A 25,764-nucleotide genomic window follows, 5' to 3' on the forward strand; every position below is an offset into this window, starting at 1 on the left:
TAGCAAGCGCCTGCAGGTGTGCAGGTGACCGCAATATACAATATTGCTGCCTTGCCCTTTAAGGATGTGCTGTATGACATCAAACTAACGCTGCGTTCCTATAGGCTGAATATCCACCAGCTGCTTCCACTACTGTGGCCATTTTTATTGGTGTGTCATCTACGAGTGGCTCGGTAGATGCAAAAAAATGACCCCCTGCATTTGAATAATTAACAAAACCACATAAAGAAGAAGGAGCAGTACCCAGGTGAGCTCAAGTAACACCTTGCTTTTATTTAATGTGTGTGTTGTGCGAAATGCTGTACCATTCGATGTATCGTTTGTGGGGCAAAAAATGAAAATGCAGCTGGCTTTGATGACACTGTGCGGAAGGTGTGTGCGTCCTTGTTTATGTTATGTCCTGTGACGTGGATGCACGAAGCTGTTTTTATCTTAAAATGTGAATCTGAAACCCAGTTCATTTATGTGCGTGGTTTTAATTACCAGTCTCTTATAATCATTCGAAGTCTATTAAGTCAGTACTGACAATGCGTTACACGTATGACTATTTCCCGGCTTCTTTTTTATTGGGAGTTTCACACAGTCTTGTGTTGATCTGTTTCTGTAGGTGTAAGTCCTTACAGTATTACTTCATGCTCAAAATTGTGAAGAAATCTACCAGGGTTTAACTTTGTACTCATGTTTATTTTTGTACTACCAGTGCTGTACAAACCGAGTCAAGTCAAAAAGGGGATGGTCACTTGGTTGGTGCCTGTGTTGTATCTCTCTGTGTACCTACAATACAGTCCAGTCCAGTGCAGTAGGCAGGCAGAGGAAATAGATATCAATAACGATGAAATAATCATATACTGAATAAAAGTGAATGGGGTAAAGCGCATTATTTACGAAACACTTGTGTGGTAAGTAAGTACAGACAGGACCCAGGGTAGTTTGAAGCAGGTCGATTTAAACAGGTCTTTGTTTTATTATCTCCAAATAAAGAGTTAGCTACTATATACAAAATTGCAGTTATAAAAACCCAATGGCCCACTGCCTTTCAGTGTTTTGTAATTTTAATGTAAGCCCTATAAGCAAGGCCTCAGGATGGTGTCACTGCTCAAAGTCCAGTACTTACAGTACTACTGTATCTGAAGGCTACTTGGTTTCAAAGTTCAACACAAAAGGTTTTTGTGGTATTTTAAAAACAATTGAACTATACTGTACATGATCTGCAGCTTCGTGAGGGATGTTATTTATTTTTTAACAGGGTTCTGTCCCTATTTTCTGACATCTAGTTTGTCCAGTGATGGCAGTATTACCTGCAGGACAGAATCCATGACAATTATTTTTTTTTTTTAGCAGTCCAAAATTTAAAACCCACCTCTTGCCCTTTGCATAAACGTTCATTAGTAACACCCTCCATCAGTGTGAGTTGGAGAGATCAAGTTCTGCCAGTCCACAATCATTTGATCTCAAACTGTTTCTGATGGAGACCAGCAGAGCTGATATTAGATCACTTTCACCATGCTCCGAGTGCTGGTGGAAACATGGCATTATATATAAGTTTTGGCAAGGCAACTTCTCCAATAGAGTTCACATTTCTAAAAATGTAAATAAAAAGTTGTGGCGAGGGGTTATCAGACTCTAGCATTAGTAAGGTGAGGCTTCAATGAGAGCCTCACCTTAACATTCCACTGTACAGTTCCTGAGCTGGGCACATTCTTCCTCCCTCTGTTCTTGATGAGTTTAAGAATATGTTTGCCAATACTGTGAGTGTTTTAATGGTTAAAATAGAATGACTCCCCACCCTGTTACCCCCCCCCCAGCTCCCTGCCCTGTTTCCCAGCCTATTTGGAATATTTATCACTGTTCTACAGTATAGCCAAACAATTGAACTGAGTCATGCCACACCTAACCTGCTGGAATGTACTCAACAACTGAAAAGTGGCTTTTACACCTCTCACCCAGGGGCGAACACTAAAACACAATTTGCTGTAAATATAGAATCAGTATCATGAAGCCGAAGATCACTATGACCTATGGTATGTTCACCATTCAGAAATGTACAGTAAGTGTGGTATACAGATACAGTATAGGGGGGGGTCGTTTTTAAAGACACTTTTATCACTCTTTTAAGCTAAAAAAAAAGAAACCACCTACTTCTTTACAAAACACAACATTGTTTTCTTGTTCTTGTTTTTGCTTCTGTGCAGGCTGTAAGTAAAAGGGAAAGGATGGATCAGACTCCACCAGAAGCACAGGACATGACCGCCAGTGAGGAGCTGCCAAAAACTAACCAGGAGAGTTCAGGAACACCCGACCGTGACAGTACTGTGAGCAGAAAGACTCCTGAGGATTCGGAAGAAACCAGCAGAGCTGAAAGCACTTGTACTGACCCCCAAGAGGACTGTCCAGTGGACAAGGCTGACAGTCCCGTTACAGAGCCTTGCCTTGCAGATTGCACAGAAAGCTGTGCCGTGGAAGATCAAGTCTTCACACCAGATCATGGTGGAAGTGGAGAACTGTGTTACCCAGATTCTGCTCAGGAGGAGGAGGCCCCATTCGTGGACAACTTGGCAGGTGGGGATGGAATTGCAAAGGTGGAAACTTCCATTGGGTCTACAAGACAGTCTGCAACACAATTGCTGGAAGAAGGTGACACCATAAACAATGCAGAGCCAGTATCACAGACTTCTGAGAACTTTAACTCAACAAGTCCTTATGACACAGACTTTAGCAAGAAGCTTATTTCTGAAATCCAGCGTTCATTATCACAAGAGTCCTTGTTAGATGAAATTGAATCCGAATTGCTTTCTTGTCAACTTACAACTGAACGTACTTTTCCTAATGGGATAAAAACGAATCAAGACTGTCTAGTTATGTTTGACAAATGTGTACAGAATAAATACTTGCAACAAGAAAAGACAATCAGAAGGTAAGTGGTTTAAGTTAGTCTTAAGTTGTGTGCACTTGTTATACATTTTTGTTACATTTCAATAACTATTTTTAGAAACCATTGCAAAGGTACTGTGTTAAGAATATAATTTGCATACTGTACAGTAAATACCTTCTGTACTTGTTGCAAAACCTTTGATTAGCTGCATAACAGAAAACCTGTGCAAATGTACAGGCAAATGTTTGTTGTTTTTTTTTTTAATGCTGCATTGAACAAGGTGTACACTAACTAATGTAATGTTCAATTCTGTAGCGTAATATGGCATCTGTTTAATACTGTACATTCCTCAATAGTTTTGCATTATCTCCTCTGTCAGCCACATTTCTTTACATATGCATATCTTTATTCATACAGTAGAAATGTAAGCTTTTTCCTCTTGAAACCTTCTTGCCAACCTTCGTAATCAAAAAGATAGGTGTTTGCTACTACTTGCAGCAGAAGGTTGTTATATATTTTGTCATGAAGCAAAATAAATTAATGTGAGGGATCACCTTCTTTTTTTTTATAGGATAACATTTTACAGAAACTATCTTCAGGAGAAATATTTCTAAAACCACTCATTTGTGGTGTAACTAAATGTTCTTATTTACAAGTTACAGCTCTGTGCCCTCAGACCTGGCCAAATATGTACAAAGCTTAAAAGGATCACAAAATATAATATTTATTTGAATGTAAGGCCAGGAAAATGAAATTGTTCTAAGTGCCAGGCTAATTAATTTAACAAATGTTTTAATCTGAATTTGTTTGTCTGTTTTTAAAGACATTTCGTACCTGAAAATGTGAACTTGCGAGACAGCTTATCTTAACAATTACGCCTATGATACCTGACTTTGGGACAGCCTATATTATATTACTGTTTACACTAGTCTATTTCTGTTCCAGGTTGCTAGATGACAATAAAAAGCACCAGGATCTTATTTTAGCAATCTGTTCAGAAAAAGACAACATGAAAGAAGAGCTGAAAAAGCGCTTTGAGACTGAAAAACAGCACATTGGTTCCATTAAAAAGGTAAGTTCATTTGTAAATATGTTACCGATTTAAACAGACAATACATACATTCTTAAGACATGGAGATGGCTTCCAATTGCCTCCAATGCCATTTAGTGAGCCAATTGTTTATTAACAAAATTGAAAAGCACACAGGTGTTGCAGCTTGAAAAGTCATGTTGTAAATCGGTATATGGTAATCTTAAAACATACACCTCAGACCCACCAGCTAATCCACTGCGTGTATACTTCATATTCCATCATGCCTAGCAATGCCTTTCACAAGGCTGGAATAAAAAAAAACAGCAGACATGCAGTATATAAAAATTGTGTAGTCAGGAAAATCTTGCTTTTACAGTGCTTCCTCGTTATAAGGCGTCCCTTTATACTGTGGAACCGGTTATAAGACAGTATGGAAATGGCTCCCAATTGCCTCCAATGCCATTACGCTAGCCCTTGCACTCTCATTATAAGGCGCAATACAAATGGCACAGTTTCTTACGTACATTATAAAGGGAGAGCACAGTATCTTATATATATTTTCACATGGAACTATATGCATTACTTTTTTCTTTACAGACAGAGGCTAGAGTGGAGGAGCTCACAAAAGAACTGAAAGCTTCAAAGGACAAACTGGTTTCCCAAGATGCAGCTGCCAAGAATGCAATTCATCAGGTACAAAGAGAGATGGCCTTCAGGCTCGACCAAGTAAGTATACAAAACTGCAGGTTTCCATGTCCTAGAGCTCAGAGTTAGGGTATATACAGTCATAGACAAAAGTCTTTGGGCAGTTAAAAAAGAAAAAAACTACAAAGAACGTGATATCTATAATTTCTAATTGTTCTATTGAAAGATGTAAATTTAAATGAGAAATTCAGCTTTATAATAAAACAACAAATGATTACATAACATGCATAGAATGAAAAATAACATGCAAAAACGAATTTTGTTCAAAAACTAACATGCTTGTTACTTTGGTTCAATTTCCTCAGACCGGTTTATTATTTTATTGTATTACAAAGGACACCACAATGAAACCTTTTTATCAAAGTTTACAAATGTACATGAGAATATAGGTGTGACACTCCATGATTTAGGTAATAGCTTTAGGACTGGTTTAGTACACAAGGAAATAAACCCAACCAAGTGTTTATCCTAGTGATGAGTCGTACATTGCCTTTACCTGGAATCTAAAATGAATTCTCACTGACACAGCAAATCCTTTCTCAAGTTTAGATTTGATCAGCTGAAAAATCATTGTAGAAGTGGAATTAAAGTAAAACCTTTTACACTGGGCCTAAAAATACCAGAACTTTCTTTACCTTCATGTGTCTGTGTTAACTGTATTTGCATATGTCCAGCTTTTGGCAGCAAAAGTTTCCATTGTTCTGTTTTGTTTTCCGTTTAGTTCAGATGTCTGGTAAGGAAATCAAGTTGCAGTACATGTTTTACTATGAATTGTCTATTCTCCCTATTCTGTTAGTTTCACGCTGCAGCTAACCATTGTTCTAGACAGGGAATAACAAAGTACCTTTTCATAACCATGGACCTATCAGCTTCTTCTGCAACAATAGTGGTGTAGCTTATGCAGCTTTCTTGTTGCAGAACTAAACTGATTGAAGAAAGAAACTTGTTCCTTGTATTTTCCATATATCTTCAGAATCCCAATGTAGAATAAACTATGCATTGTCATTCCATACTCTGTGCGTGTTACAGTATATCCTCTGTGCGTGTTACAGTATATCCTCTGTGCGTGTTACAGTATATCAAATCAAACTTTACTTGTATAGCTCTTTTCACAGCAGAGTTCTCAAGGTGCTTAACAGAAAACAAGAGTTCAAAACATCAACAATAAAACTGCAAAAAACATAAAGTAATACAACTCTAGTAGATATACAGTACTGTGCAAAAGTTTTAGGCAGGTGTGAAAAAATGCTGTAAAGTAAGAATGCTTTCAAAAATAGAAAGTGTACCTAGAAGAATTGATGCTGTTTTGAAGGCAAAGGGTGGTCACACCAAATATTGATTTGATGTAGATTTTTCTTCTGTTCACTCACTTTGCATTTTGTTAATTGATAACTATTAACATGTCTATTTTTGAAAGCATTCTTACTTTACAGCATTTTTTCACACCTGCCTAAAACTTTTGCACAGTACTGTGTATGTATATATATATATATATATATATATATATATATATATATATATATATATATATATATAATATATGAACAGTAAAAAAAGTCAGATTAAAATGGAAACGGTAGATCATAAAAATAGGTTTTCAATCTTGACTTAAAATAAAGTGACCTATATTTTCAGTGTAGACATTCTTCAGAATCAATTCTTCATTTTTGTTATTTTCACTGGATGGTGCAATAACTTTTATCTATTGAGTGCAAGATAGAATATGAACAGAGTGAATAAAGTGAAATGAAGGAATTGAGCTGAATGAAATTGCTTAATAATGATATCAGCCATTGTCTAGCTGGTGCACCACAGTAAAGGAAAAGGGCAACTCCTACTGTAACTAGACAGCTGTAGCCAACGGTTTAAAAAAACAAATCGAAAACAAATCCTGCTGCTCCATACTGTACGTCATCAGCGTGTTGTCTGAATAGTTCCCACCCTTACAGTGCAAGCCCCGACTATTCACTCAGTTATTTCTCATTTCTTGGTGTCATCTTCCACTTTTAAAAAAATAGCTTATTTATTAAAGCATTTACTGTACATATTCCACAAATAAGACATAAGACCCTGCTGTCTCATCTGGGTTGAAATTAGTTAAGGCATTTATATATATATATATATATATATATATATATATATAGATAGATAGATAGATAATAAATTAGCAAGATGCATGTTCATTTTTAGAAATGTAATAGAAATCCATTTTGTTCTCATTGTGCTACATCTTTCAGTTTGCTGTTAAATGTCTGCGCGCATCATTTAGCAGAACAGTTTGATTTGGACGAGAGTGCTAACTGCTGGTCTTTCTCTTTTATTTTATGAATACAAATTAAATGGGACCATAAAAAAATAAGCGGAGCCTGAAATGTGGATTGTACGGTATGTTTGCTTGCTTCTAGGCTCACAGGAAGTGTGAGGAGGCACGTCAGGAGAAAGAGTCCATGGTGATGAAGTATGTCCGGGGAGAGAAGGAGGCTCTCGACCTTCGGAGAGAGAAGGAAGTGCTGGAGAAGAAGTTTCGAGAAGCAAACAAAGAAATGGAGAAACACTCCAACAGAGCCAAACAGCTCGCTCAAGAGAAGGGGAGGCTGCAGCAGCTCTATGAGACAAAGGTTATTTATTAGTTTTAAACTTGTATCTGCTTGAGGTTTACTCAGCTGTTTCCTGAATAATGTCACTTAACTCAAAGTAAAACCTCCATCCCTGGTATAGCTGGTAAACTGACTTGGGCAGGGCATTAGCCATGGATATGTTATATATGAAGATTCACGGGGCAGGAGTCAGGCTACCTGTAGTGATGTCGCCTGATTTCTCAGAGCTGTCCACCGTTAGGACCAAGCCCTCGGTAGGACGAGGTCCGCGTTGTGGTGAGGTCACCGCCACAGATTATGAGAGGGCTGCGTCGTGATGTGGCTGACACCAAGGGTGGGGACCATGCACCGTGAGGGACATAGAGTTAGTAAAGATCGAAAACATCTAAGAGGGCCCCGCCGTTTCGAAGGCCCAATACATAGAAGGGGGGGACCCAACACACAGGACAGGTCCCCGCCGTTTGGGAGATCTGACATACGAAAGAGGGGTCCCCCTGCACATAAATAGAGGCTTGAGAATCTGAAAGGAAGTGGATCTCTGGCTCGTTGAGAGCTGCCCTCTATGAGGTGAATTATAGACTTCCAAAGCTGGGGCAGAGAGGCATCCCCAGAGAACCTGAAATAAGAAGATTGCCTCGTGTTACGAAGGAAGAGCTCCTTCTGCAAGGTTGGCTAGAATAAGCTTAGACCCTCAGATTGCGAGGGGAGTGCATGAGATGCTAAAAGGTTGGGTTTGGCCGGTGGACCCTTGTGTAGGTAAAGGAAGCGTAGCTTGCACAATTATCGGGGGAAGTGCGGTTGAGTTATAGAGGAGGAGGAAATGAAAAAACACAAGATGAAGGTATAGGGTTGACAAATGGTTTAAATAGGCAGTAGATTTGATTGATCGGAGATAAAAGGATAGGGAGGAGCCTAGCTCCCGCCCCACGAACCACACTCAATAGGTTAACATTTAATATGCCTGCTGATTGGTAAATAATGGAGTTGCCCGTACATATAGTGAACAGTTTTAAATACAATATCTTGAGAACCCCTTATGAAAGTATGATTTAAAACGTACTTCTGGGACTGTTATAATCCAGGTCATGTCACAGAGGGTATAAATCCTTTTATATCCACATCTGTTTTCTACAAACTACATGCCATACATTTTAGTGATGGAAAAACAGTTACTGCGTAGTGTACACGACATGTGCATAATTAGCAGCCATTCAAGTTAGAAATCACAAATTTATCCAGAATGAATAGTCTGCGGATAATTTGGATAATTCAGTTCTGTTAACGTAGAAATCCTTTGGTTTAGTACCATGCATAGCCAAGACCTTAACGCTGTAGAAGACGATATAGCTGATGCTCTTTCCTTTTATAGGAAGGAGAAGCTGCCAGACTGAGCCGGGAGATTGAAAAACTAAAAGAAGAAGTCAATTCCCACGTGATCAAGGTGAAATGGGCCCAAAACAAGTTAAAAACCGAATCAGATGCACACAAGGTTAGTACTGATAACGCATCCTGAACACACGTAGGGATGTATTTAATTGATGTTATTCTTAAAATGCATTCTTTGAAATCCAAAGGTATAGCGAACCAATAAGGGACAATGACTAGCCTACTTCCCTATGATCAGGAAACCCACCTAGGGGCAAATTCAGTGAAGAAATATAGCACCCACATGATATATATAGCACCCACATGATATATATATAGCACCCACATGATATATATATAGCACCCACATGATATATATATAGCACCCACATGATATATATATAGCACCCACATGATATATATATAGCACCCACATGATATATATAGCACCCACATGATATATATATAGCACCCACATGATATATATAGCACCCACATAATATATATAGCGCCCACATGATATATATATAGCACCCACATGATATATATATAGCACCCACATGATATATATATAGCACCCACATGATATATATAGCACCCACATGATATATATAGCACCCACATGATATATATATAGCGCCCACATGATATATATATATAGCACCCACATGATATATATATATAGCACTCACATGATATATATAGCACCCACATGATATATATATAGCGCCCACATGATATATATATATATAGCACCCACATGATATATATATATAGCACTCACATGATATATATAGCACCCACATGATATATATATAGCGCCCACATGATATATATATATATAGCACCCACATGATATATATATATAGCACTCACATGATATATATAGCACCCGCATGATATATATATAGCACCCACATGATATATATATAGCGCCCACATGATATATATATATAGCACCCACATGATATATATATATAGCACTCACATGATATATATAGCACCCACATAATTTCCATCTTCTATGGAAGCATCTAGTCAAAGTTCCCAGCTGCGATGTATATATCTTGTGTTAAATGAAGGGAGTATAGAGTGTTCATGCATGTCTTGCAGTGATCCTTCTATCATGTGTTGCAGTTTGACTGAATATCCTGGAACAACAGGGAAATATTGGTGGTTTTAATGACTGAATCTACTTCCCAGTGCATATAGTGATGCAGTTTTTCATGTGAGGAAAACAGAAGCTTTAGTGTGTGCAGGTGAATGGTTGTATGAAAAACTATTTAAATTAAGCTGTTACATTTCCAAACCAAACCTAGTACACAGTACATGCAACAGCAGTAAAGACTTTTTGTTTTTTTTTTGGGGGGGGGGGAGCACATGGTGTGAGGTTTAGATTTTTTTGGCAGAGAAAGCAGATTGAAATGTCATGGTCAAGTGGCTTGTGCAAAAAGAGGTATGATTCTGATTTACACCTTGGGCACATGATAAAGCTATTTTTTATTCTACTCAAGGAAACCAAGGAAAGACTCCGAGATACTACCAGCAAACTAACTCAAGCTAAAGAAGAGGCTGAGCAGATAAGGAAAAATTGCCAGGAGATGATTAAAACATATCAGGTTAGTACTACCCAGAAAACAAAGGAGGGTTTGAGATGATAACTTTTCAGGCTCATTATTTTACACAAAGTTACAGCAATAGTGGGGCTATGTCCACAGCAACTGCTTGTTTTAAAAGATAATCTGTACAAATGAGTCCCAGAAGAACCTCACTGTTTCTACGTTTAGGGAGGATGTATGTATTGTCCTGGTGTATGTATAGCATTGTGAACTGTGGGTATAAATTGGGATGTTGATGATGAGCCACCAGGTGGCAGTGTAGATCAGTTTACAGCTTTTCTCAGAATCTGTGCTTAAACTTCTTTTTGGAAGTTGCAAAAGGGTGTTCAAATCATCCTAGAGGTGTTAAAACCGTTTCTATGATGTAGACCTCGGTGTACAAATCCTCAATTGTTGTAAACTCCCTCAAATTGCCATGTTGAATTCAGTACATGGATACACGTCCATGTGTAATGAGTTTTTTATGACTGAGACGTTTTGATCTGCATAAGCCCCTGTGAGTTTCCATTGACCAGGAGTTTTAAAAGTACTGTTCTCTTTTTTTAAAATTCTGCCAGGAATCTGAAGAAATTAAATCTAATGAGCTTGATGCAAAGCTTCGAGAGACCAAGGGAGAGCTGGAGAAGCAAAAGCAGGAAAGAACAAACCAGTTAGAGGTAAATAATATGTCGCTACACTGTGTCACATGTTTGCATGTGTGTCTTTGAAGTGTCTGCTATATATCTTTTTAGAGGAATCCAAAAAAGAAATCAGTAATAGAGCAAAATGGGCATTTGCATGTTTTTTTTTTAAATTAAAGGCTAGCAGGTAAATGGTTTAATTCCTGGCTTTTCTTATGTGTCTAGATACACCACGTTAAAACCAAAGAGCTTGATGATCTGAAGAGAACCTTTAAACAAGGGATGGATGAACTGCATACTTTGAGAACTAAGGTGAGTCTCCCAGAGAACTGCAGCCTTACACAAACTTCAAAAAGAGTTCAGACACACAAGATAATTAAGATATAAAGTGGGCTTCCTTTGAACAGTCAAGTTCTGTTGATGCAGACAAACTCCATCAGACATCAGCTGGAAGTCTGTTTGTCTTTCTTCTCGCAGTCCTAGGGTCTTAGGATACAAACTTCTGGCTGATGTTGTAGTGAGTCTGGTGGGAAGTCAGTTCTTAGGACGTTGACACAAATCGCACCATTTCATGTTGAAGCAGTTTTGCTAAGAACCTTGTCACTAATCTGTAGAAGTGCTGCCTTCTGACAACCACTTCAATAGGGAATTAAGGTATCGTACAATACGAGATAACAATATACCAGAGCATGCTGTGCATGTAATGAGGGCGAGGTGCAGTATGGGACTGAATGTCATTGTTGGTGTCACTGTAATTATAAAGTTTGTTGTTATACTGTATAATGAGACAACATCATTAGTGTATTGTTCTCCAAAATGTATGGCAAAAATAAGAAACTAAATAAAACAGCCAGATGTCAGGCTTTTTTTTTTTCATTATTATCATGAGACATGTTGCTTGAATAAAATAGCATTTGCATTCCACCATCACATTGAAACTGTAGGGTAAAAAGTGTTTATTAGTAGTGGTAATTGTCTTTTAAGTTTACTACACGGGACGTAATATCATGGATGGTTCCCATGAGAGAATGGTTTGCATTCATGTGTGCTCAAAGCTGCCTGTTCTTTTAAGTACTGCTGCTCTGAGGCAATGCGTCCACTGTGGGAAAAGATCCTACCATGCTTTTCATGGTAGGAGAGTAAAATGTTTTCTTTCACATGTTTGGAATGGCTTGCCTCTTTATCAGCCCTATATTTGGCCTTTTGTCAGTTTCCTGAATGAGTTTCTCTGTCTTACAGGTGAAGTGCCTGGAGGATGAAAGGTTAAGAACAGAGGATGAATTATCAAAATACAGAGAGATAATCAACAGACAGAAATCTGAACTTCAGAAGCTACTGGATCAAGTTAAAGTTGTACAGAGATTGGAAGACCAGCATCAAAGGTAAGGTCGTCCGAGATTATAAAACGTGTATTGGGTTACAAAAATGATTTTGAAACAAACATTCAAAAATTGAATTTGAATTAAAAAAATGTTGTACACAGCAAAAATATGATATAAATATATCACCTTTTATACAGCTTATATATATATATATATTAGACAATGGATTGTCATTTGCGTGATGCAATTTCATGTTTCATAGCAGCTTTGATAAAAACCATGCAAAATGATGTGTCTGAACTTTATTAACTGATTTCATTACTCCACTCCTAGTAAAATTTAAAAAATTGGTCTTCAAGGGGACCAACATGTTTTACTGCAGGTTAACTGTAACAACCAGATTTTTTTGTTTTGTTTTTTTTTGTCCAGGTATCCATATTTTATTAAAGCACACAGATACACTGACAGCTTAACCAATCCTATTAATACAGGCTAGTTTGACTTCACTTTCTAGTTCTGAATCACATTTTGCACTTTTTGTTTGCATTCTTTGTTAGATGAATTGAAAATGTTTGCTGAAAGCCACCTGCACAGCGTATTTAAATATGATTAGTCCATGCAATAGAAACATTAGTACAGTGGCTATGTAAATATTAAACCAGAACCTAACCTGTAATTGTACTTGCTTTTAATAACATAAATGAACAGGAGACCCATGTACACGAATAGAAATGTTGGTTTTGTCAAAGTCCCCTTTTAATGATTCAAGTGACAGCAGTGTTAAGGTCCCCCACTGTTCAAATCAATTGAATATACCCCAGTAATCTAATGCTGACTCTGCCATAATTATAATTGTAATGTATTGTATTATTTTATTACAGAGACGAGCAGTGCATTGTATCCTTGAAAGAGGAGATGGAGAACCTGGAATCTCTGATCACAGACCTACAGAAAGACGTGGAAGGGAGTCGATTAAGAGAGTCTGAACTGCTGGGCTTCACAGAGAAACTGACCAGCAAGAACGCTCAGCTGCAGTCTGAAGCCAACACGCTGCAGATTCAGCTGGATCAGCTGACCTTCAGAGAGAGGGAGATGGAGACCCAGTTAGAAGAGAAGGGCCACAGCAATGCTGAGCTGGTGAGTTCATACCCAAGCCTGTCTAAGTGCTGTTGTTAAGGAGGGTCTTATTATAATCTGTTGTTGTATTTGGATAAAAGTGTGGTTTGATTGTTACTGCTAGAAGGTTTTTTTTCTGTGTGGGGGGTGAGCTGGCTACAGTTTATATTGGTCCATTCTTTTTGCCAAATACATGTTCAAGTACTGTATTTTATGATATATATGTTTTCTTTTTTAAATGCAGACAAATAGATTACAGAAAGAGGAACAGTTGAGGCAGGAGGAAGTCCAGACTCTTCAAAGTGAGCTAACATCACAGAGCAAAGAAATGGCTGGACTTAAAACTAGTATCGAAGAACTGAACGATGAGCTCGCTACGCAGAAACGAAAGCAGATGGCAAATCTAAAGGACCTTACTAAACAACTCCTGCTAGGTGAGAGTCTTTATTTATTATTATTATTCATAAAAGCATTCAGACAACAAAAATCAGTATCAAAAAAGGGATTTTTGTGCTTTTATTTAACTGTATTAAGCGACCACCTGTCTAACGCGACCAGCGACCACAAAAGGTCCTCCCTAGATGACAGAAAGATATTAAACTTGTAAAGACAGTAAGTGCCAGAAAAACTGCTGAAAAATTCAGCACTAGAAACACACAGATACAGCATTTTGAAATGGAAAGAACTAGGGCTTGAACTAGGGATTTTTGTTCACATGACCGTGTTTTGAGCCAATTCAATATCTTAGTTCAACTGTTAATTACTAAACAAAGTCACTTCTTTTTACCTTGATGTCCTGATTGACTTGCTGATTCTGTTTCACCTTCTTCATTATTCGAACACAAGAGCAAGCCATGACATTAATCACTTCCCCCAGATGCTACTTTTAACTTGCATTTCGTTCTCGCACTTGCCTGGGAACCAGGTAGCTTCCAATGTGTCCGTTTAATGTTGTGTTGTTCTTTCCCACTAATTTAACAGAATGTTCTCATAATTAGGATGTGGTGGCTTAAGACTTAAAGGCAAACCGCTAAAAGGAAAATAAACACCGAAAAATTCAAGCCCACTTTTATAAGCATATGAAATCAATGTGCGCGGTAATCGAAAAAAAATCTTGTGCTTATGCTGGCGTTGGTTTCAGGATGCAATGAATCAACACGTACCTGAAAGGCAGACACAGACATTGAAATTTGCAAAGGATTTAAATATCTCATGTATCACACAGAGCTCTCTTTGAAACTGTCGCGCAAGTTCTGGTGAGACATTAAATAAGTGCAAGGTACTTTTGTCATTTGTAGCGAATACGAACATTTGATTGTTGTATCCGAATACATGTCAAAACTACTATTTTTTTTTAAAGGAGTACATCTGATTTTTATATTTTAATTTGGGTTAATGTTGAAGGCAAAAGTGTGTAGCTCATAAAAACTGCTGTGCTTCACAGGCAGGGAGAATGTACATTCTGCCAGGAAGCAACTAAATGGAAATCCTTTTTTATTCTGTCTCGGTTTCTAAAGCCTCTTCATCATCTCTCAAATAGATTTAATTATACATACAGAATAGGTAGAGTGTGCTAGTTAGCATTCAGCTTATTGGCAGAGTGCTTCTTTTTTTCTGTGGAAGTTAAATTAGAGTAGATCATGAAATACATTTCTAAGCAAAGTGTTTAATCCCTAACCCTTTCAGACAGACATTTAGATTTTTGTAGGTTTATTTTAAATTATTTTTTCTTTTTTAAATTCTAAATTCCAAGAACCTTCTTTGAATTTCTCTTCACAATGTATCTTCTAGTTAATTCATTTTACACGTGTGAAATGTATGTTTATTACAATTTAGTTATGCAAGGCTCCTATATTCTAAGGTAAAACAATAAGTACACAACTTTTGACCAATGCCTTACAAAAATGTTCTTTACATTTCATTGAATTGGCAATGCATTGCCTTGGGATACTGCAGATTACTAGCATACACGTGGTGCTCAGTGAGGGCAGCAGTGTGGAGTAGTGGTTAGGACTCTGGACTCTTGACCGGAGGGTTGTGGGTTCAATCCCAGATGGGGGACACTGCTGCTGTACCCTTGAGCAAGGTACTTTACCTAGATTGCTCCAGTAAAAACCCAACTGTATAAATGGGTAATTGTATGTAAAAATAATGTAATTGTATGTAAAAATAATGTGATATCTTGTAATGCATTGTAATTCGCCCTGGATATGGGTGTCTGCTAAGAAATTAATAATAATAATAATAATAATAATAATAATAATAATAATAATAATAATAATAATGCTTCAAGAACAATTGCAATGTAGCTGCTGAAAACAGTGAGACATGACTTACTTAAAAGAAGCTTACCAAGAAAAAGTGACAAAATGAATAGCTGAAGCTGTACCCAAGATGCATCAGTAAAATTAAATGATCCCACTTAATGCTGTTGAATTCAAACTATACAATAGTCAAACAAAATGAGTTTTAATACCTTTTTTGTGAGTAACAAATTCCAATTGAATTGTGTTCTAGTATTTTGTTTGGTTACTGAATTTTGTCAATTGTTTTAATATATTTTTCATTAACTTTTAAAGCACGAAAAAAGCTTGATCAGATGGAAAATGGCAACTATGACAAAGAAGCCAGCAGCATGGGGAGTCGTTCTAGCTCATCAGGTATATCTCACATAAAATATTCTTTTAAGGCCAGTTTTTACTTTTAAATCTGTTCTTTTAAATCGTAAAGATCCTTGGCTTTCCATTTGAAAGTGATGTCTGTGTTATTAAAAATAATGTTCTCGCATATAGACAATCCTATCTACAACAATAAATACAATTTTAACCTGATTTCCAATACAGTAGAGAGTCAATGATCCGATGTTTGATCACTCGAACGCACCTGTAATCACGTGATAAATTATGTGTGGTGTATTTAGTGGTTGCAATCCCAGGAATCCCGTATGGTAAATTCAGCTCCCGAATCCCGATTTCGCGATTGTGTTAAGGAAACTCCGATTCTGTTTTTACTCATGATTTCCCCTTGTTTTGTTGTGCACTACTCTGCTGCACTTAGTAACTAGGCAACCAACCCCTGCCGCTAAAATTAAAACCACGAGATTTGAAATTCGCTTTAATGATAACAACCACTGTCTGCAGCTACTCCGCGCAACATGGCAGAGAGGAATAAAAAATGTATTGACTGATACAGAGGAGACATTCGGTATATACCTTCAATTAACTGTAATGTGTTTATTTGTTTTATGAGCACCACGGAGGAAGCATCGTTTTTAGTGTTTTCTCTCTGCCTACTTAACAATCCTCTTGCTGTGTGATGGTGACTAATTGTAAAAAAAAAAACTTTAATTCAGGTGTTTAAGGTAAGGTAACCAGTTTTTAAACAACGTTAAATGCAAAAAGTTCTACCTACAAATCGATTATGCAAACTAGTATCGGTCCCAATTAGTTTGAATAATTGACTCTCTACTGTTCTATGTTTCCAGTTTACCACCGAATAAAGTGGAAAGACCTGCTGAATTGCTTTTCAATTTGTATGCATTAAGTAATGCTTCTTTTTGGCTTGCAATGCTCAGGCTCTCTAAATGCGCGCAGCAGTAATGATGATCGCTCCCCAGAAAACACAGGCTCATCGGTCGCAGTGGACAGCTTCCCTGAAGTAGATAAAGCTGTTCTGATCGAGAGGATTGTGCGGTTACAGAAAGCCCACGCACGAAAGAATGAAAAGATTGAGTTTATGGAGGACCACATCAAACAGCTGGTGGAGGAAATTAGAAAGAAAACCAAGTAAGTTTTACAGCAATGCCAGGGCCCGAGGACTAGGTGGACTAGGTGTACAAGCACACTTCTGAAGTTCTCATTATATCTAATCGCAAATAAAACTTGTTTTGTGATTGTCTGGACTCGTTCCCTTGTTGATTTTTTTCCTTGCCACACTAAACCATCAATGAGTATTATTATTATTATTATTATTTATTTCTTAGCAGACGCCCTTATCCAGGGCGACTTACAATCGTAAGCAAAAACATTTCAAGCGTTACAATACAATATTATGTATGTTGTATTAAGCAGGCTTTGATCATTCTGGATTTAATAAGCATGTTGATTGAATTACCTTTTGCTATAAAAAAAAAGTTTGAGTTGCCCAAATTATTCTACACGAATGCCCTCTTTTTTTTATATAATATATATATACATATATACATACACACTACCGGTCAAAAGTTTTAGAACACCTCCATTTTTCCAGTTTTTATTGAAATTTACGCAGTTTAATGTCTCAATGTACTCTGAAATTAAAGCATAGAACAAATAAACAATTGGAGATAAAAAAGAAATCATGGAATCGTTTTGTTTAACAAAATTTAATCTAAATTTTTGACTCATCAAAGTAGCCACCTTTTGCAGATATAACAGCCGAACACACTCGTGGCATTCTTTCTACAATGGAAATCAAATATTGTTCGGAAAGTTCTTCCCAACACTGTTGCAGAAGTTCCCACAAATGTGTTGCGCTTGTAGGTTGCTTTGCTTTCACCCTTCTGACCAGTTCATCCCAAACCAGCTCGATGGGGTTTAAGTCTGGAGACACTGCTGGCCATTCCATGATTTGAAGCCTACCGTCTTGTTCTTTTCTTCTAAGGTAGTTCTGACATAGCCTGGAGGTATGTTTTGGGTCATTATCTTGCGTAGGATGAACCCCTGACCAACTAGGCGTATACCAGAGGGTATTGCATGGCGCTGCAAAAAGCTGTGGTAGCAGTTTTGGTTCAGGGTGCCACTCACTCTGTGCAAGTTGCCGACTCAGGATCCAGCAAAAGAGCCCCAGACCATCACCCTTCCTCCTCCGTGTTTGACAGTTGGTGTCACAGACCGAGGAACCATCCTTTCGCCTACTCGACGACGTACAAAAACCCGGCGTGATGAACCGAAGATTTCAAATTTTGATTCATCGGTCCATTAGACCTTCTTCCAGTCTTCAGTAGTCCACTGGCGGTGCTTCATGGCCCAGGCAAGCCTCTTTTTCTTATTTTGCCATCTTAGCAATGGCTTTCTTACTACCACTCGACCTGTCAAACCTGCAGCTCGAAGTCTTCTCTTCACAGTTGAAACTGAGACTTGCTTACTTCGACCAGTGTTAAGCTGTGCTTGAAGCTGTTGTCCTGTGAGCCGCCTAGCTGTTGACTCTCAGAAACTTGTCTTCTGATTCTGTTGTGGCTTTGGGTCTGCCAGACCTCTTCCTGTCAGAGTTTCCTCCAGTTTCCAAGTGCCTTTTGATGGTGTAGGAAACTGTACTCACTGACACCTTGGCTTTCTTTGCAATTTCTCTAAAGGAAAGACCTACACTTTTAAGGGTTATAATGGTCTGTCTGTCTTCCTTTGTTAATTGCCTTTTTCTCGCCATTATGAGAGCAATATACTACTTCCTGCAGTACAATACTGTCCAAATAATGCTTAAGAGTGTGTAGTAACACAGTCTGTTCCAACACTGCTTTTATACAGACAGAAGGTTTGTAAGTAATCAACAAAAGTTGGGATACCTGTAGGAATTGTTAGCATCAACTTTCAAGGCTTAATTTACTTCCATTGCTGCAGAACAGCTGTAAGTTGTTAACCCATTACTTGTTCCCTGAAAAAGGCCTTTTTGTATAACTCTGAAATGTATGTTATTTTTCAGTTTTTGGTAACCTAAACTTTTTGTTTTAACCTCTGGCAGTTTACCACTTACCTTTGTACCATTTCAGGTTGTTCACTGGACTTGAACTGCTTAAATTTCAATAAAAACTGGAAAAATGGGGGTGTTCTAAAACTTTTGACCGGTAGTGTATGTGTATATATATATATATATATATATATATATATATATATATATATATATATATATATATATATATATATATATATATATATATATATATATATATATATATATGCCGACTGGAGTTCTGTTTTCAGGAAACCACTTCAGGTGATAATGCAGTCCTATTGCTGATATTGCATCACATCACAGTACCTGGTATATTGAATTTCTTACAGGGTGATTTAGTAAGGCAAGGGGAATTTGCACTCCAGATACAGCACAGCTGATGATGTTGATTCTTTGTCATTGGAAATGTTACCACTTGAAAATGTCTTCTTATAAAAATAATCTCGCCAGTGACCAAGTTGCCTGAGCATCTCCTTGTGTACCAAAGCCGCGGTTTCTTGATACTGTACTTGGATGCTGACAGCAAGTGCAGGAGTTAGCAGTGTTGTCAGCACCCTTGTTTAACATTGGCAACTCGCACTAAATAAAGAGCTTTTCCACTAGGAAAATCTACAAAAGGTGTAAAGGGTAGCTGCTATATATTTATTATAGGATTAGGATGCTTCTACTTCATTCATAATGCACAACCACCCACACTAACCTTACTGAGAAAGCACTTGCTGCGAGCCATGTATATTAATATATGTTCAATTACCCTTTTTCTGTACCAGCTAAGGTTAAGCTGTTTTGTGATTTGTTTTTTATATTGAATTTTGAAAGAATACGTCAGTATAGATATAAACACTTTGGAATATTGATAAATGCATCAAGATATTGGATATGTAATCCAATACATCTTGTTGAGAATGTTATCGGTGCACACACATTAAAAACAAAGGTGAATAAAGTGTAATCTGGCATCGATTATTCATTATACAGAACTGATCTATTGACGCTGGTGATAGCGTTTTAAACTGAGATCAAATTAGTATTGTATTTTTAATTGCAAGAAGTGAATTTAATGTTTTAAATGTCACTCTGGAAAACTCAGTGTTTACTTGGTGCTTGTGGAGAATGTGGGGAACCCATGTACTTCACTGAAGGGAGAGAGTAACGAAGAGGCCATAAAGACATGCGTTATCTTGAACTGTTTTTTAGAATTCTCCAGAGTTATGTTCTACGGGAGGAGACTGGCGCACTGTCTACTGAGGCCTCAGATTTGAACAAGGCTCACCTGAGCAGAAGAGGAGGAATCATGGCCTCCCTCTACACATCTCATCCAGCAGACAGTGGCCTCACACTGGATCTGTCTCTGGAAATAAACAGGAAGTTACAGGCAGTGTTAGAAGACACGCTGCTGAAAAACATTACATTGAAGGTAAGTGCTTGTTTTTGACTATCGTTATATGTGGTTGGGTAACGTTGCACTGGTTTTCGTTATATGTGGTTGGGTAACGGACTGGTTTTTGTTGTATGTGGTCGGGTAACGTTGCACTGGTTTTTGTTATATGTGGTCGGGTAACGTTGCACTGGTTTTCGTTATATGTGGTTGGGTAACGGACTGGTTTTTGTTGTATGTGGTCGGGTAACGTTGCACTGGTTATCGTTATATGTGGTTGGGTAACATTGCACTGGTTTTCGTTATATGTGGTTGGGTAACGGACTGGTTTTTGTTGTATGTGGTCGGGTAACGTTGCACTGGTTTTTGTTATATGTGGTCGGGTAACGTTGCACTGGTTTTCGTTATATGTGGTTGGGTAACGGACTGGTTTTTGTTGTATGTGGTCGGGTAACGTTGCACTGGTTATCGTTATATGTGGTTGGGTAACATTGCACTGGTTTTCGTTATATGTGGTTGGGTAACGGACTGGTTTTTGTTGTATGTGGTCGGGTAACGTTGCACTGGTTTTTGTTATATGTGGTCGGGTAACGTTGCACTGGTTTTCGTCGTGTGGTCGGGTAATGTTGGACTGGTTTTCATTATATGTGGTCGGGTAACGTTGGACTGGTTTTCGTTGTGTAGTCGGGTAACGCTGGACTAGTTTTCGTTATGTGGTTGGGTAACGTTGGACTGGTTTTCATTGTGTGGTCGGGTAACGTTGCACTGGTTTTCGTTGTGTGGTCGGGTAACGTTGCACTGGTTTTCGTTGTGTGGTCGGGTAACGTTGCACTGGTTTTCGTTGTGTGGTTGGGTAACGTTGGACTGGTTTTCATTATGTGTGGTCGGGTAACGTTGGACTGGTTTTCGTGGTGTGGTCGGGTATCGTTGCACTGGTTTCTGGTTCTGCTAAATGTCGGGTGGGAAGAATTTGTAATTGTGGTTCACCGTAATTAATTGCTGTACAACTATTTTAAGCCACACACGCAGGTACACAGGTTGTAGTCGGCAGGATTTTTAAAAAATCCAAACAAAAGCATTTCAAATGAAATGTTCTTTTAAAACAGAAAAATAGTATTGGCTGTCATAAGTCAAGTAAGTAACGCTGGGTCAGTTTCTTCATGTGACAAATGCTTGTTAAAGGTATAAGGTGTTTGTTGTTTCTTTGGAATTTGTGCTAGTAGGTCAAACATAAATGTCAAGTGTGCTAGTAACATTTGCCGTCTATTTTAAAATACTTCTCTTTTTATTATTTTTAAATATTTTACCACTAAAAGCACACAGCGGCAAATGTAAAATGGTGTCCAAATACACTAAACAAGTAGCAAGCAGTAAATCTAAATAATCTCCAAAAGGAATGCAATAATTCTTTTTTTTGTGTGTGTTGTTAAGGCTGCTGAAAATAGTCCTTTATTTATACAAGTGTTCCAGCTGCAGCGTGCTAATCAGTTTGATAATGTTTCTGACTGATTCATAAATGCAGTGTTTTTCATATTAAAAGTGTATAGTGCTTTTATTATTTTTTTATTTTATTTCTTAAGACGCCCTTATCCAGAGCAAAGTATCACATTACAGAGAAGAGCAGTTAAAGTACAGTAAAATCAGTACAAAATAAGATCAAATTCAAGTTGTGCTTTACAGTTTGCACAACTTGTCTGCAATTTTTAATATTTTAATTCATTTTTAAAAATTGCAAAGCTTTGTTTAATGTGGTCCATCGATCTATCAATGCCCACCTCCACTGTCAATGCTTTGAAAAATCACAATCTCATCAGCAACATTTAAAAGTTTGTTTTATCCTGTAGAAAAGGTTCAATTTTAAATTCTTCCAGCTTAATGCAAACATGATTGATTGAATTTCTGCACAGGACTGTGAAAGGGACACTTGCAGTAGGAAAAGGCACTGCCACACAGACATTGAAGATGTGTGTATTTGTTGTTTTTATTTTTTAACTGTTCTCTTTTCTGTTCTTAGGAAAGTCTTCAGACCCTTGGATCAGAGATAGAAAGACTAATAAAACTCCAGCATGAACAGGAGCAGCGGGCAAAGAAGAAATAAATCTGTCCAGGTTCAGCTAACCAAGGAATGTAAATAAAATGAAGAGATGCTCTACAATGTCCAACACCAGTCAGCCAATTATTTAGTTTTCTCTGCATCGGAAAGTCTGTAATATCTGTTTAACTGTTATGAACAGGTGACAACATGAATGCACAGTGTGTGTGTGTGTGTGTGTGATCAAACTGATCCTGAATAATTGTAAATCCTAAAATGTACCAAAAGTAAGATCTCTGGAGTTTCCTTTTGTCAACCGAAATACAAAACAGATATTTCCTTCTGGACCAGATTGTTTTTTATCATTCTCTGCAGATGCAGGGAGTGCTTTTTGTCTCCTGGATTTCACTTAATCATGCTTTTAAAACATATCCTCAAAAAAAAATCTGTTCCTTTTTTAATCACACTTGCGCCTTTTCAGCACAAGCAAATAACTTGTTGCCTGCGGTGTGAGAGTTTAAACAGCTGTGTTTATTTAACGAGAAAGCCACCTCAAAAGAATGCATCTCCTAAGAGCCCAGTTGCATTTATGTTTTTAAAATTAATTAGACCTACAAATTGCATGCTGGTTTTTAAGTACTTAGTTAATAGGGCATGACTGTTCTAACAATACTTAGAAGCATTGGGGTAAAGTTTTATCTGCCACTGAAATAGAAGAATGAAATGCAAAGTATAAAAACTAAATATAAACTTGCAGCCCAAATCAGCACACTGAAGATTGTTGTCGAAGGATTTCTGGAAGTAATATCTCACATGCACAACGAACCTTCCATTGTTTCTATACTTCCAACAGCTCTGAATGTAACCCTGTTCTTCTATCTGTGTGTGCTGACTGTAATCTTGTTTTCTTGTTCTGTGTACTTGCAATGCAATTTAAAATCTAAGGTAGTCTTCAGTATTCTTTTACAATGTGTCTGATTTGAGCTCTTGATTTTTTTTCTGTAAAACATGTATGTTTCTTCTCTTGGTTTTTGTTATCAGGCAGTTTCCTCAGCATAGTGTATTCTCTTTATTTTCAACAGATTCTACCTGTAGTGTAGAAAGTTCACTCCTTGCTTATGGATCTACACTGTGCAGTAGGAGGTATTCCTGTATGAAACCGTGAATGAATTATTACTATACAACACTCATGTTGTCTCTGGGTTTTATGCTATTTGCTGAACTTTTTTTTACATCAATTTTTAGGTGTCTGGCATTGTAGCTCACCTTCAAATGAAAAGTGAAGCTATCCATGTATTGAGTTTTACTAGCTCATGTGTGTGTGTGTGTGTGTGTGTGTGTGTGTGTGTGTGTGTATAATTAATATATATATATATATATATATATATATATATATATATATATATATATAATATGGTATTTCATGAACTAACCTAAATCTAAATTTGATTTAATAGATGTTTAAGTGTTTAAAAGGGGTACATAAAAATGTAATGTCTATAGTATGAAGTTGAATAAATGGAAATTGTAAATGGGGTTAAATTGCAATCGTGCACTTGGAATGTGCGCCTTAAAGCATGCAAAATGTTATTTCTTTCAGATGAATATAAATACAAAGACACTAATAATCTGGAGATGAAGTGCAGATACCTCAGGGGTGAATAAATTATTTAACGTGATAGTCTTTTTAGGATACTACAGATCCATTCACCCACCTGGTTGTAACTTAAGAATTCCAGAGTAGCATGCAGAACATTAAACAGTATCTATGATTAGGTTCATTATTAACAAGACTAATCAACCACTTACTGTATCCATCACTATTTCTACCAAAATCTGCTGCTTAAATGATGCTGCACACCATGCTTAAGACACACTTTTATTAAAGAAGCCAAACACATGTGCATTGTTTAGACTAGTGCAGTCTTCTTAGTCTATATTCAATGATATGCTTTATGGGCGATATGCAAATGCTTATATTCAAAACAGTATCTATAAAGCTGGTCCTGTTAGGTAACAGATAACATCAGTCGCCACATACATTATTTTTTATTTATTTATTTATTTTTTTACAAATACCATGCCAGTAGAGTAGCACCATTAATTACACTAAAAACTGAGTGAAACTGTGATAAATGTATGTTTGCACAGAAATGAAAATGTATTTTGATGTTTCTGCATAACGAAACGAGTGATGTGGAAAAGGTTTAGATTTCGCATTAGGACCAGTAATATAATAAGAAGCATGCCACCCCTGCTGCTGTGCGGTGGGGGGGGGTATTAACCTTCCTTTCAAATCCACTCCACTCTGTTTAGCACGGGGAGGAAGAATGCAATGCCCTGTTAATGTCACACTTCCCCACTGTTTAATACATTTATAAACTGGTGTTGTGTGGCATGACATTCCACAAATGGAATGGGTACATTCATACATTAACTGCAGTGGTTACATGGCTTTTTATACTATGTGAGCACAGAACATACAACTCCACAACTAGGTCTAGTCTGTATGGGAAATTAAAACCTTTCCAAAAGCTTTTTAAATCACAGTTCTCTTACTACTGGCAAAAAAAAACATGAAACATGAAGAATTGTTGACTTAAAGTTTACCACGTACTGTTTTTGTGTCTCTAATTCTGTGATTTTTTTTAAAGTATGTTTTTAATCTTGCCTGTTTCGGGGTTATTTCTGTTTTCTCTGTTTTCCTTGTTTCCTTTCTAAATTTGAAGATGTGTTTTATTTTAGGTCATTGAAATATGAAATTGTAATTTTGGATTTTGAAGATACAGGTTTATGTATAAATGGTTAACCGTTTTTAAGGATATATGATTCTATATATTATGTATATATGGCATTTAAAGAGAATAAACATCTGCAGCTATTTTTTCTGTCAAAGTGTCCTCCTTCTGAATGAAGGCTTTAGATAATACAGTATTATGTACAGGGACATAATTTTCCGTGAGTGTTTATCTGATTTTGACTCTTATGATAAAAAGAATTCTTAAACTGGCCAGATCACATGATAAGACTTTGAATTACTGGCAGTGACTATTTTTGCGGTAAAACCTTTTCCCCCTAATTTCTTTTTTTTTCCGCATTGCTCAACCTGGTGCCTGGAGTTGGAGGCTGAACCAGTCAGTCATCCTTTGCAGAAAAGGTCAAATGTTTGTTATGTGGTGGTGTGCTACCCATTTATAATCATCTTCTATCCAGTCTCTCTGAATGATGAGATCATATAATACAACTCCCCTTTTGCCTGCTATTTAAAATCTGTACATTTTAAGTGAATAATTAAAGAAAAGTTATTTAGATTTCTCAAAAATTCATGTTCTGAAAGCACAATATACAAGTATACATAAAACATACTCCAATTATATAATCCAATCACGCCAGATGATA

The 25,764-nt window shown here is 37.2% G+C and overlaps 1 protein-coding gene across 3 annotated transcripts; it reads left to right on the plus strand.

The window, feature by feature from the left end:
* Positions 1-16: 16 nt before the first annotated feature.
* LOC117415048 (coiled-coil domain-containing protein 186-like) lies at positions 17-25,246 on the plus strand. Of its 3 annotated transcripts, none has more exons than XM_059026049.1 (16): positions 17-247; positions 2,193-2,914; positions 3,818-3,944; positions 4,503-4,631; positions 7,016-7,228; positions 8,577-8,696; positions 10,087-10,191; positions 10,749-10,847; positions 11,037-11,123; positions 12,051-12,193; positions 13,015-13,270; positions 13,494-13,683; positions 15,829-15,909; positions 16,824-17,034; positions 20,153-20,372; positions 22,348-25,246. In XM_059026049.1, the coding sequence occupies exons 2-16, from the start codon at positions 2,214-2,216 to the stop codon at positions 22,429-22,431; spliced, it is 2,766 nt and encodes a 921-aa protein (XP_058882032.1). In that variant the 5' UTR covers positions 17-247; positions 2,193-2,213; the 3' UTR covers positions 22,432-25,246. The 3 variants fall into 3 exon arrangements, with proteins under 3 accessions (XP_058882032.1, XP_058882031.1, XP_058882033.1); XM_059026048.1 differs by lacking the exon at positions 17-247 and adding an exon at positions 2,001-2,021; XM_059026050.1 differs by lacking the exon at positions 17-247 and adding an exon at positions 2,001-2,021 and having other exon boundaries at positions 16,866-17,034.
* Positions 25,247-25,764: the final 518 nt, after the last annotated feature.

The sequence above is a fragment of the Acipenser ruthenus genome, chromosome 7 (assembly GCF_902713425.1).
Source record: "Acipenser ruthenus chromosome 7, fAciRut3.2 maternal haplotype, whole genome shotgun sequence".
Lineage (NCBI taxonomy): Eukaryota > Metazoa > Chordata > Actinopteri > Acipenseriformes > Acipenseridae > Acipenser > Acipenser ruthenus.

Bases quoted from the DNA above. Each gene is read 5' to 3' on its own strand.
- LOC117415048 (XM_059026048.1), top strand. The intron at 10,848-11,036 runs GTAAATAATATG...TTATGTGTCTAG, and splicing joins AAAGAACAAACCAGTTAGAG to ATACACCACGTTAAAACCAA. The intron at 15,910-16,823 runs GTATATCTCACA...TGCAATGCTCAG, and splicing joins GAGTCGTTCTAGCTCATCAG to GCTCTCTAAATGCGCGCAGC.